Here is a 12639-nt window from a genome sequence, read left to right on the forward strand (position 1 = left end):
GATGATCGACTTTGTGATCGTGTCATCAGACTTGTGGCCGCATGTCTTGGACACTCTGGTGAAGAGAGGGGCGGAACTGTCAACTGATCACCACCTGCTGGTGAGTTTGCTCCGATGGTGCGGGAAGATCCCGGTCCGACTTGGCAGGCCCAAACGTGAGGGTCTGCTGGGAACGTCTGACCGAATCCCCTGTCAGAAGGGGAATTTCAACTCCCACCTCCAGCAGAACTTCACCCATGTCTCGGGGAAGGCGGGGGACATTGAGTCTGAGTGGACCATGTTCCGTGCCTACATTGCTGAGGCGGCTGACCAGAGCTGTGGCCGTAAGGGGGTCGGTGCCTGTTGTGGCGTCAATCCCCAAACCCGTTGGTGAACACCTGCGGTGAGGGATGCCGTCAAGCTGAAGAAGGAGTCCTATCGAGCCTTTTTGGCCTGTGGGACTCCTGGGGCAGCAGATGGGTACCGGCTGGCCAAGTGGAATGCAGCTTTGGTGGTTGCAGAGACATAAACTCAGGACATGGAGGAGTTCGGTGAGGCCATGGAGAACGACTTCCGGATGGCTTCGAGGAAATTCTGGTCCACCATCCGGCGTCTCAGGAGGGGGGAGCAGTGCACCATCAACACTGTGTATAATGAGGGAGGGGTGCTGCTGACCTCGACTCAGGACGTTGTGAGTTGGTGGGGAGAATACTTCAAAGACCTCCTCAATTCCACCGACACGCCTTCCCATGAGTAAGCTGAGTCTGGGGTCTCTGAGGCGGGCTGAGGTCACAAAGGTCGTTAAAAATCTCCTCGGTGGCAAGGCGCTGGCGGTGGATGAGATTCGCCCGGCGTTCTGAAAGGCTATGGATGTTGTGAGGCTGTCCTGGTTGACACGCGCCTCTGCAACATCGCGTGGACATCGAGGACAGTACCTCTGGATTTGCAGACTGGGCTGGTGGGGGGGACCGCAGGGTGTGTTCCAACTACAGGGGGAAATCACACTCCTCGGCCTCATGGTAAGTCTATTCAGGGGTGCTGGAGAGGAGGATCCGTCGGGAAGTCGAATATCAGATTCAGGAGGAGCACAGTGGATTTCGTCCTGGCCATGGAACAGTGGACCAGCTCTTCACCCTCGGCCGGGTCTTCGAGGGTGCATGGGCGTTCGCCCAACCAGTCTACAAGTGTTTTGTGGACTTGGAGAAGGCGTTCGACTGTGTCACTCGGGGAGTCCTGTGGGGGTACTTCAGGAGTATGGGTTACCGAACCCCCTGATATGGTCTGTTCGGTCCGCATTGCTGGCAGTAAGTTGCACTTGTTTCCGGTGAGGGTTGGACTCCGGCAAGGCTGCCCTTTGTCACCGATCCTGTTCATAACTTTTATGGGCAGAATTTCAAAGCGCAGCCGAGGCGTAGTAGGGGTCCGGTTTGGTGACCTCAGTATTGCATCTCTGCTTTTTGCAGATGATGTGGTTCTGTTGGGTTCATCAAGCCGTGATCTCCAACTCTCACTGGAACGGTTCCCAGCCGAGTGTGAAGCGGCTGGTATGAGAATCAGCACCTCTAAATCTGAGATTTTGGTCCTCAGTTGGAAAAGGGTGGAGTGCCCTCTCTGGGTCTGGGATGAGATCATGCCCCAAGTGGAGGAGTTCAAGTATCTTGGGGTCTTGTTCACGAATGAGGAAGAATTGAACAGGAGATCGACAGGCGGAACGGTGCTGCGTCTGCAGTGATGCGGACTTTGTATCAGTCCGTTGTGGTGAAGAAGGAGCTAAGCCGAAAGGCGACGCTCTCAATTTACCGATCAATATATGTTCCTACCCTCACCTATGGTCACGAACTGTGGGTCGTGACCAAAAGAACAAGCGGCCGAAATGAGTTTCCTCCGCAGCGTGTCCAGGCCCTCCCTTAGAGAGAGGATGAGAAGCTCGGTCATCCGGGAAGGACTCAGAGTAGAGCCGCTCGTCCTCAGCATTGAGAGGAGCCAGTGAGGTGGCTCGGGCATCTGATTAGGATACCTTCTGGACGCCTCCCTGTCGAGGTGTTCCGGGCACGTCCTACCGGGAGGAGACCCCAGGGACGACCCGGGACACGTTGGAAAGACTGTGTCTCCCGGCTGGTCTTTGAATGCCTTCGGGTGCTCACGAAGAGCTGAATGAAGTGGCTGGGGAAAAGGAAGTCTGGGCTTCCCTGCTAAAGCTACTGCCCCCGCGACCCGACCTCGGATAAGCGGAAGAAAATGGATGGATGGATGGATGGTTCTGTGATCATGCCCCCAAATCTTACATATTTCAAGAGTGCTGCATCCCTCTCAGAGATTTCAGAGTCAGTTAACTCTTTTTTGGCCCATTTTACCTAAAGAAAAGAAGCTGCCTAATAATTACGCACACCTTTATATAGGGTGTTGATCTCCTTAAGCCACAGCCACATTGATTACACTAATACACAGCACCTGCTATGCTTAAATCCATTAAGGATTCAGGTTTATCCAGCTGGGAGCTAGGAAATATGCCTAAAGTCATATGGTCAAAATACTTACTTGCCTAATAATTCTGCACAGGGTGTATACATTTTTTTATTTAAGAGAACTGATGGAATGGGGACCTTTAACAGATCAAATCCCACTATGGCCAACACTCTCCCAGTTAATATGAAACATTTGATGAATTCACTTGATTCAACAGCTGGTTTTCAAGGTTGGCTGGTGTGGTGTAGCTACAGTCATAGTCATCAACCATTTGATAACAACAATAGCCCTTTAAAGAATGCAGAGTTTTCACACTTAAAGTGCGTCCGGAAAGTATTCACACCACTTAACTTTTTCCACAGTATGTTACAGCCTTATTCCAGAATGGAATAAATTGAAGGTTTTCCTCAAAATTCGACACACAACACACCATAATGAAAGTGAAAATATTTTTTTCAGATTTATTAAAAATAAAAAACTAAGAAATCACATGTAGCTAAATATTCACAGCCTCTGCCATGACGCTCAAAATTGAGCTCAGGTGCATCATGTTTCCACTGATCATCCTTGAAATGATCGGAGATGATTTTGAAAGGCACACACATGTCTATTTAAGGTCCCACTGGTGACAGTGCATGTCAGAGCACGGAGTCAAAGGAATTGTCTGTAGACCTCTGAGACACGATTGTCTCTAGGCAAAAATCTGGGGAAGGTTACAGAAACATTTCTGCTGCTTTGATGGTTCCAATGAGTACAGTGGTCTCCATCATCCATAAATGGAAAACGTTCCGAACCACCAGGACTCTTCCTAGAGCTGTGACCAAGAGCCAGATGGTCGCTCTGTCAGAGCTCCAGCGGTCCTCTGTGGAGAGAGGAGAAACTTCCAGAAGGACAACCATCTCTGCGGCACTCCACCAATCAGGTAGAGTTGCCAGACGGAAGCCACTCCTTAGTGAAAGGCACATGGCAGCCCGCCTGGACTTTGCCAAAAGGTACATGGACTCTCAGACCATGAGAGAGAAAATTCTCTGGTCTGATGAGACAAAGATTGAACTCTTTGGTGTGAATGTCAGGTGTCATGTTTGGAGGGAACCAGGCACCACTCATCACTTGACCAATACCATCCCTACAATGAAGCATGATGGTGGCAGAATCATGCTGTGGGGATGTTTTTCTCTTCGTTAGGAACTGGGAGACTTGTCAGGAGTAAGGGGGAAGAAGAATGAAGCAATGTACAGAGACATCCTGGATGAAAACCTGCTCCAGAGTGCTCAGGACCTCAGACTGGGGTGAAGGTTTACCTTCCAACAAGACAATTACCCGAAGCACAAAGCCAAGACAACGAAAGAGTGGCTTCAGGACCATACTGTGAATGTCCTTGAGTGGGCAAGCCAAAGCCCAAAAATTGCACTGATGTTCCCCATCCAACCTGATGGAGCTTGAGAGGTGCTGCAAACATGAATGGCCGAAACTGCCCAAACATAGGTGTGCCAAGCTTGTGGTATCATATTCAAAAAGTCTTGAGGCTGTAATTACTCCCAAAGATGCATCAACAAAGTATTGAGCAAAGGCTGTGAATACTTATGTAGATGTGATGTCTTACTTTTTTATTTATTATTTTTTAGAATTTTGAGGGGAAAAAATGAATTTATTCCATTTTGGAGTGAGGCTGTAACACAACACAATGTGGAAAAAGTGAAACGCTGTGAATAGTTTCCGGATGCAACCACCATACACCACAGTTAGTTCTATTTTACAACAACTTTTAGCTTCATGTGAATAAAAACAATGTACAAATACAGTGCCGTGGAAAAGTATTTGCCCCTTTCCTGATGTATGACTTGCATATTTATCACATTTGACTGTTTTGGATCATAAAGCAATTTTAAATATCTCACAAAGACAAACCAAGTAAATGCAAAATGCATTTTCTTAATCATGATTTTATTTAGTTAGGAAAGAGAACATGGTCCAATGTAAAAAAATATATATATATTTTTTAATTTAAAAAATAGTAATTTCACCTGAACTTCATGGTGGTAATTAGTGGTTGTTCCACCCATATCATTCGAAAACTGTATTTTGTGTATACTGGGGTCATCAAAACAACCCAAATAAATAGCTAGTGAACTATTAAAACTGTTGTGATGACCTGAAGCATTTCAGTGTGACAAATACTGCCCCCCAGAAAACAAAAAAGAAAAAAAACAACTCAGGAAGGGGACAAACGCTTTTTCACGCCACTGTGTGTCATATTGCTGTCAGTTGTGTTCATTGAGTATTAGTATTATTTTGGTTATCAGGTGGACAACCAACTCCTAGGGACCACCCAGCCAGTGATGCTCTGTGTGACTCCTAGTTTCGGCGATGGAACTGTGAGTGAAAGTGGTCCAGCCTTGCAAGTGAACTCAGTCAAAGTTCCCAGCAGGCTTATGCTCACTGATATCTTCAAGGTCAGTATCAGACAGATCCTCATGGCTCTGTGGCTGTCATCACATTTCACGTGTGCCACACAGATATTAGGATTTTGTGATGATGTAACTTTGATGTGTCTGCAGCACCTCATGGTAACAGCTGGACGCTTCACAGTCATCATTGAAGAGAAATTATTGCTCAAGCTGCTCAGCTTTTTTGGGTATGGGCAGACAGAAGCAGGTCGGTGAACTGTAAAATTTTGAGTTTCTTTCACAAATTGATGGTGATGCATTTTACTATTGAAAATGAGAAGACCCTAAAGCTGTACATTTATTAATACAGTGTTAAATATTGACCAAGGTCTGTCGTGAATAGTGAATATCTGAGTTAACACCCCCCTAAAAAGGTCTATAACTGACTATATATTCCACTAGGTGGCGGCAGAGCATGGCATGAATCTCCTCAACTAAGTTTAACTTAATTCCTGGGCACTAAGATGCCACAAGAAAGTGCGAAAGCACTGTTCAACTCATTTCACATTGTTCCTTGGTGCCAAAGCAATACTTTTACATTAGACAGTAAAGGAACTTGTGTTTTAAAATCACCTATTAACTCTCAAGGTTCCATGCGTGTTCATTTTCGTGAAAGAACTACAAATATAACGACATGTCAAAAGCCAACCAATTTATTCCTGACAGAGAAGCCTATACATTTTACAGAGCTCTGGGTCAGCAGCTACGCTTATCCTACCCTCAGCAGAGACAGCGCAGACTGAACAACCCTATCTGTTCCTGCCCCTGGCTTATACAATGTTTCAAAGAGGAAGTATAGAATCGTCGTCGTCTAATTGGTCCATGGTCCATTGACGTCATCGTTGCTATGCAGAAAGATTGCCATTTGCCGCTGGCGCCAGACGCCGTCTCCAACAGATGTTCCCTGTGGCCTCCACATGCACCCTGCATCACACCCCCACACCCTTATCTGATTTACATTTTATCCTCCCTACAATAAACACCGTGTTCACACCCAGACCAGTTACACAATGAAACCATATATCATTAACAGGATTTTGGCCATAGCACAAATCAGCAAACAGGTGACTTTTTCAGCACTTAACGGACAATGGGTAAAGAAAAAAATGTATAATGGGGAAATCCGTAAGTAGCGAATCCTGAATATGCAGGGAACACACTGTAAACGTGTTCCATAACAAGAGTCTGTTATGTTCATTTTTAATTTATCTGATGTTCAAGCTGTCCCACTTAAACAGGTATGGATATTGTTCCATTAATCCATAGAAAACTCACTTTTTTTTTTTTTAGGCTATTGCTTGCCTGCAGTTAACTCAGCACCAAAACACAACGGGAGTGCAAAAATTCCCATCTTATGTAAAAGGGGCTAAAGTCAAATATATTGTGCATAACATCTAAAAAAGTCATCCATGTAATTGATATAGAACTGGAGAAATTGGATGAAAACCTCCACGAGAGGCCCAATCAGGATGCAGGGCCTCCCAAACGCTACTACTTTGAGAACCTGAAGATCAGCCTGCCTCAGGTCAAGCTCAGTGTCCTCACCTCTCATAAGCTGCCTGCTGATCTGAAGGTAAATTTCAGTTTTTAACCCTTCTAAAATCTCTGCTGCTACTTACTTACACTAAATTATATAACTTTAAGAAGGATAAACTGTTGTTTTTGCATGTGGTTGGTTTGACTGGGTGGCACTAGTGACATCATCACCGATAAACCAAGTAGTTTGAGGGTTGTTTTGATCGCAGCCACTTTCATATAACCCCAGGATGTATCATGACGGACAGATTTATAAACTGTAACTCATCTGGACTCATAAAGGCTTAGGATTTCTAGGAAGAACTGGGCGAAGCAGAATCGCAGTTATGATCGCTGGGGCTGCTTTTGCAAACACACAGGGTCTGTTGTATACAGGGCCTCTTGAACACTAGTGGGATAGACAAGTTGTTTGTTCGGATATAATATCATAACGTTCTTTGTTACTACAGGCTTTGAAAGGTACCTTGGGATTTCCACTGGTTCGCTTTGAGGATGCTGTTGTCAACATGTACCCATTCACCCGAGTCCACCCCTATGAGACCCAAGAGATCATCATCAATGATGTTCTCAAGCATTTCAGAGAGGTAGGCGCGAGTTCTGTGTTCCAACAGTGTAGAGCCTACACTCCCATCATATTGAGAGCAGCATATTGTCAGCAGTGTGGGACAGAAAACACATCTGAGGCAGACAGCACACAATGCCTGGATCAGACGACAAGACAAATGTGGTCTTTTGCGATTGCACTATGTCAGACGACTGCAATAAAATATTGTATTCCGATACCACCACAACCCGTCTTTTTACGATCACGGGGCTTTCTCGTCAACTCAAACGCGACCGGATACACTCGTTACCTTTGCGACGACGTCACAACGCGTGTATTATAAGAACAAAATGGGGAAAACCGTGTGCTGGTGGTCACCGGTGCTCATTCATTCATTAGGCCTGAAATGAACGTCATCTCCCGAGCACCGGTGACCACCAGCACTCGTTTTTCCCCATTTTGTTTTCTGTTAATACATGCGTTACGATGTCGTCGCCATGGTAAGATACGTTCACGTACTTTTAATAAGATACGGCTCGCAAGCAAGCAACAAAACGTTATGTAGCCTAGCAAGCTAATGCTAGCACTAACGGTGTGCGTAAAAATCCCGGCATTCTGTCGAATCATGCTCTAAAGCAGGCCTGGCCAACCTGCGGCTCTTTAACCAGTTTCTCGTGGCTGCCAACCTGCGACTCTTACGTTCACGCCGCATGATAATGCCTGTTTCCAGGCAACCCCGAAAAACTCTGAACAGCCTACACACTTTCCCCTGATGAAAACGCTTCCGAAAACCACTCAATTGGAGTAAACAGGCCAAATTTGAATGAAATTTCATTTGGTTTCACAGGGATGGAATTTTCATTTTTCCAAACCGATCAGAAATACATTTTCATCATGTTGACCGTGAATCCGAATGTGTGAATCTCTGCTCTGTCTATCCATGCTCGGTTTTGACGTAAATGTGCGGTGACATCATCGTTTACACACATACCTGTAAATATCGCGGCTTCCGACTAGAGTGTATATTTGGCAGAGATCTTGTTTTTAACTACTTGTAACTTGTTTCATCAAACGGGTGTTTTGATGAAAGTGTAAAAACAACTCCAGCTACTGTGCTAATTACACGACGGACCTCTAGTTTAATAAATGATGTGACGTTTACTCCAATGTGCACATGTATATACTCATTTAGAATAGACACAAGTGAAGAAACTGCTTCGAGTGGCAACAACTGACTATAAACTATATTTGGAAAGAATTTTTGAAGGCAAGGAATGGCAGAAGTCCCACTATGCAACATGCATGGAGAGAGAAATAATGCTATTGTAAATTGTATTTTGGTTTGTAGACATGAACTGAACATTGAAAGAAGAGTTTTGTTTGTGTGAGAGTGCACAGTGTTCATTGTTGAAAATGACTGGTCTGTGGTCTTAGTTCTGAGGGAGTAATTTTTATTATTTTGTATGACATTTACAGTAAATCTGGCAGAGCAGAGGTCTTTGTGTGTAAGAGAAAGTGAGCGAGTGAGTGGAAGAGATGGAGGCAGTTTATGTGTGCCCTGTAGCGTGGGGCATTGTCTGATTTTTAAAGAATTTATTAGCAAATTATGGTGGAAAATATATATTTGGTCACCTACAAACAAGCAAGATTTCTGGCTCTCACAGACCTGTAACTTCTTCTTTAAGAGGCTCCTCTGTCCTCCACTCGTTACCTGTATTAATGGCACCTATTTGAACTCCTTATCATTACAAAATACACCTGTCCACAACCTCAAACAGTCATACTCCAAACTCCACTATGGCCAAGACCAAAGAGCTGTCAAAGGACACCAGAGACAAAATTGTAGACCTGCACCAGGCTGGGAAGACTGAATCTGCAATCGGTAAGCAGCTTGGTGTGAAGAAATCAACTCTGGGAGCAATTATTAGAAAATGAAAGACATACCAGACCACTGGTAATCTCCCTTGATCTGGGGCTCCATGCAAGATCCCACCCCGTGGGGTCAAAATGATCATAAAGTACGGTGAGCAAAAATCCCAGAATCACACGGGGGGACCTAGTGAATGACCTGCAGAGAGCTGGGACCTAAGTACCAAAGGCTACCATCAGTAACACACTACACCGCCAGGGACTTAAATTCTGTAGTGCCAGACGTTGCCCCCTGCTTAAGCCAGTACATGTCCAGTCCCGTCTGAAGTTTGCTGGCGAGCACATGGATGATCCAGAAAAGGATTGGGAGAATGTCATATGGTCAGATGAAACCAAAATTGAACTTTTTGGTAAAAACTCAACTTGTCGTGTTTGGAGGAGAAAGAATGCTGAGTTGCATCCAAAGACGACCATACCTACTGTGAAGCATAGGGGTGGAAACATCATGCTTTGGGGCTGTTTTTCTGCAAAGGGACCAGGACAACTGCGATTTTGAGTGAAAACCTCCTTCCATCAGCAAGGGCATTGGCGATGAAACGTGGTTGAGTCTTTCAGCATGACAATGATCCCAAACACACCGCCCGGGCAATGTAAGAAGCATTTCAAAGTCCTGGAGTGGCCTAGCTTGTCTCGAGATCTCAACCCCAAAGAAAATCTTTGGCGGAGTTGAAAGTTTGTGTTGCCCAGCGACAGCCCCAAAACATCACTGCTCTAGAGGAGATCTGCATAGAGTAATGGGCATAAATACCAGTAATAGTTTATGAAAACCCTGTGAAGACTTACAGAAAATGTTTGACCTCTGTCATTGCCAACAAAGAGATGAACTTTTGTTATTGACCAAATACTTTCTGCCAAAATTGCTCATAAATTCTTTATTTTTTTCCTCATTTTGTCTCTCATAGGTGACGTATACCTATGATGAAAATTACAGGCCTCTCTCATCTTTTTAAGTTGGATAACTGACACAATTGGTGGTTGACTACTTTTTTGCCCCACAGTATACAGTAAATGAACAAGTAATTTAAATCGACACATTGCTCCATCTTGTAATCAGATCGGTGATTGGTTATCGGTTTTATAAACTCTGATCGGTGATCTCCCTAAAAAATCCTGATCGTGTGAAGCCTATTAACGACATGACAGAGTCAAAATATTAGGCACTGCACAGTGCAGTTGTACACTGCTGCAAACTACAACCACATTAGTAAACATAATGTTAAATTGTGTCTTTGCAAAGGTATTATTTTTGATACACCTCTTGTATTAGATCTCATTAGATGTCCAAGTGGTCAAAACAAGTGTCGCTGTTCACTGTACTACACTGTGTAATGTGTGTTTTTCCTCTAAAGGAGCTGATCAGCCAGGCAGCTCAGATCCTGGGCTCTGTGGATTTCCTTGGAAATCCAATCGGACTCCTCAATGATGTCTCTGAGGGCGTATCAGAGCTCATCAAGTATGGCAACGTGGGTGGCCTCATACGAAATGTGACACATGGCGTGTCCAACTCTGCCGCCAAGGTACAGATTCACTGAGCTGTTTGGTTTTAGCTAGGGCTGCTCTTTGAGCATGGTCGTCGCGATGTACGTGTGCGCAATAGTCACATCACAGGGTCTGCTGCGATGTTGGTATACTGTAATATACAGTGAATCAACTGTAATATTAAAAGTGACTAGCAGAGGGACCTGTTTAGACATGATAATAAGATTATTAAATTTAAATGCCTTTTCACACTGCACTTGCTCAGTGTGAAAGGCCCTCACGTCAAAGTGCAATAATGACTAACAGGGTGCGGCCAGCCCATATTTGGAAGTGGTGACGCAACAGCCTAGAAGCAAGTCAGGAGGCTTTCCCCGCTGAGTGGACCGCAACTGCAATATATATTTGTCATTGTTGGAAAAGCAAGCCCCAACCTTGCTTATTTTGGCGTCACATCATAAGGCACTGACACGCCATCAGCACACACGAGTCGAGGGAGTCAGACGCCTTGCCAAGCGCAATGTGAAAGAGCCTTAACACTTCAAACAGCACACCGAGTGAATGTTCTTTTGTAATACAGTACAGTACATAATTGTAAAAATGGATTACATCTTCCTGGTCTCTGCTCTGCTCCGTGCAGGCGCTTTTTCTCTTTGCTCTGCTTGCTTTGCCTCTGTTTAAATTTTTCTTGCTGATAAGCTTGTTTTTCTTCTTCCAAAGAAATTACAACCCCAATTCCAATGAAGTTGGGACGTTGTGTTAAACATAAATAAAAACAGAACACAATGATTTGCAAATCATGTTCAACCTATATTTAATTGAATACATTACAAAGACAAGATAATTAATGTTAAAACTGATAAACCTTTTAGCAAATAATCATTAACTTAGAATTTTATGGCTGCAACACATTCCAAAAAAGCTGGGACAGGTGGCAAAAAAGACTGAGAAAGTCGAGGAATGCTCATCAAACACCTGTTTGGAACATCGCACAGGTGAACAGGCTCATTGGGAACAGGTGGGTGCCATGATTGGGTATAAAAGGAGCTTCCCTGAATTGCTCAGTCATTCACAAGCAAAGATGGGGCGAGGTTCACCTCTTTGTGAACAAGTGCATGAGAAAATAGTCGAACAGTCTAAGGATAATGTTCCTCAACGTACAATTGCAAGGAATTTAGGGATTTCATCATCTACGGTCCATAATATCATCCAAAGGTTCGGAGAATCTGGAGAAATCACTGCATGTAAGCGGCAAGGCCGAAAACCAACATTGAATACCCGTGACCTACGATCACTTAGGCGGCACTGCATCAAAAACCGACATCAATGTGTAAAAGACATCACCACATGGGCTCAGGAACACTTCAGAAAACCAATGTCAGTAAATACAGTTCTACGCCACATCCGTAAGTGCAACTTGAAACTCTACTATGCAAAGCAAAAGCCATTTATCAACAACACCCAGAAACGCCGCCGTCTTCTCTGGTCCCGAGCTCATCTAAGATGGACTGATGAAAAGTGTTCTCTGGTCCGACGAGTCCACATTTCAAATTATTTTTGGAAATTGTGGACGTCGTGTCCTTTGGGCCAAATAGGAAAAGAACCATCCGTACTGTTATGGACACAAAGTTCAAAAGCCAGCATCTGTGATGGTATGGGGCTGTGTTAGTGCCAATGGGATGGGTAACGTACACATCTGTGAAGGCACCATTCATGCTGAAAGGTACATACAGGTTTTTGAGAAACATATGCTGCCATCCAAGCAACGTCTTTTTCAAGGACGCCCCTGCTTATTTCAGCAAGACAATACCAAACCACATTCTTCACGTGTTACAACAGCTTGGCTTCGTAGTAAAAGAGTGTGGGTACTAGACTGGCCTGCCTGCAGTCCAGACCTGTCTCCCATTGAAAATGTGTGGCGCATTATGAAGCGTAAAATACGACAACGGAGACCCCGGACTGTTGAACAGCTGAAGCTGTACATCAAGCAAGAATGGGAAAGAATTCCACCTACAAAGCTTCAACAATTAGTGTCCTCAGTTCCCAAACGCTTATTGAATGTTGTTAAAAGAAAAGGTGATGTAACACAGTGGTAAACCCTGTCCCAGCTTTTTTGGAACGTGTTGCAGCCATAAAATTCTAAGTTATTAATTATTTGCTAAAGACAATCAAGTTTATCAGTTTGAACATTAAATATCTTGTATTTGTAGTGTCTTCAATTAAATATAGGTTGAACATGATTTGCAAATCATTGTTTTCTGT

General features: G+C 44.3%; 1 protein-coding gene across 7 annotated transcripts in view; it reads left to right on the forward strand.

Moving 5' to 3' along the window:
* Window positions 1-12639, forward strand: part of vps13d (vacuolar protein sorting 13 homolog D) — a 116219-nt gene that overhangs the window by 93858 nt on the left and 9722 nt on the right. For 6 of the 7 annotated variants that reach the window (XM_061686772.1, XM_061686805.1, XM_061686775.1 and 3 more), the window contains 5 exons: window positions 4749-4898; window positions 5004-5100; window positions 6317-6465; window positions 6878-7012; window positions 10251-10418. In XM_061686772.1, the coding sequence (XP_061542756.1) occupies window positions 4749-4898; window positions 5004-5100; window positions 6317-6465; window positions 6878-7012; window positions 10251-10418 (699 nt within the window). Of the gene's footprint in view, window positions 1-4748; window positions 4899-5003; window positions 5101-5579; window positions 6134-6316; window positions 6466-6877; window positions 7013-10250; window positions 10419-12639 lie in introns of those variants that run through there. The other variant, XM_061686814.1, reaches the window with a different exon arrangement.

This window comes from Phycodurus eques, chromosome 1 (assembly GCF_024500275.1).
Source record: "Phycodurus eques isolate BA_2022a chromosome 1, UOR_Pequ_1.1, whole genome shotgun sequence".
Taxonomy (NCBI): Eukaryota; Metazoa; Chordata; class Actinopteri; order Syngnathiformes; family Syngnathidae; genus Phycodurus; species Phycodurus eques.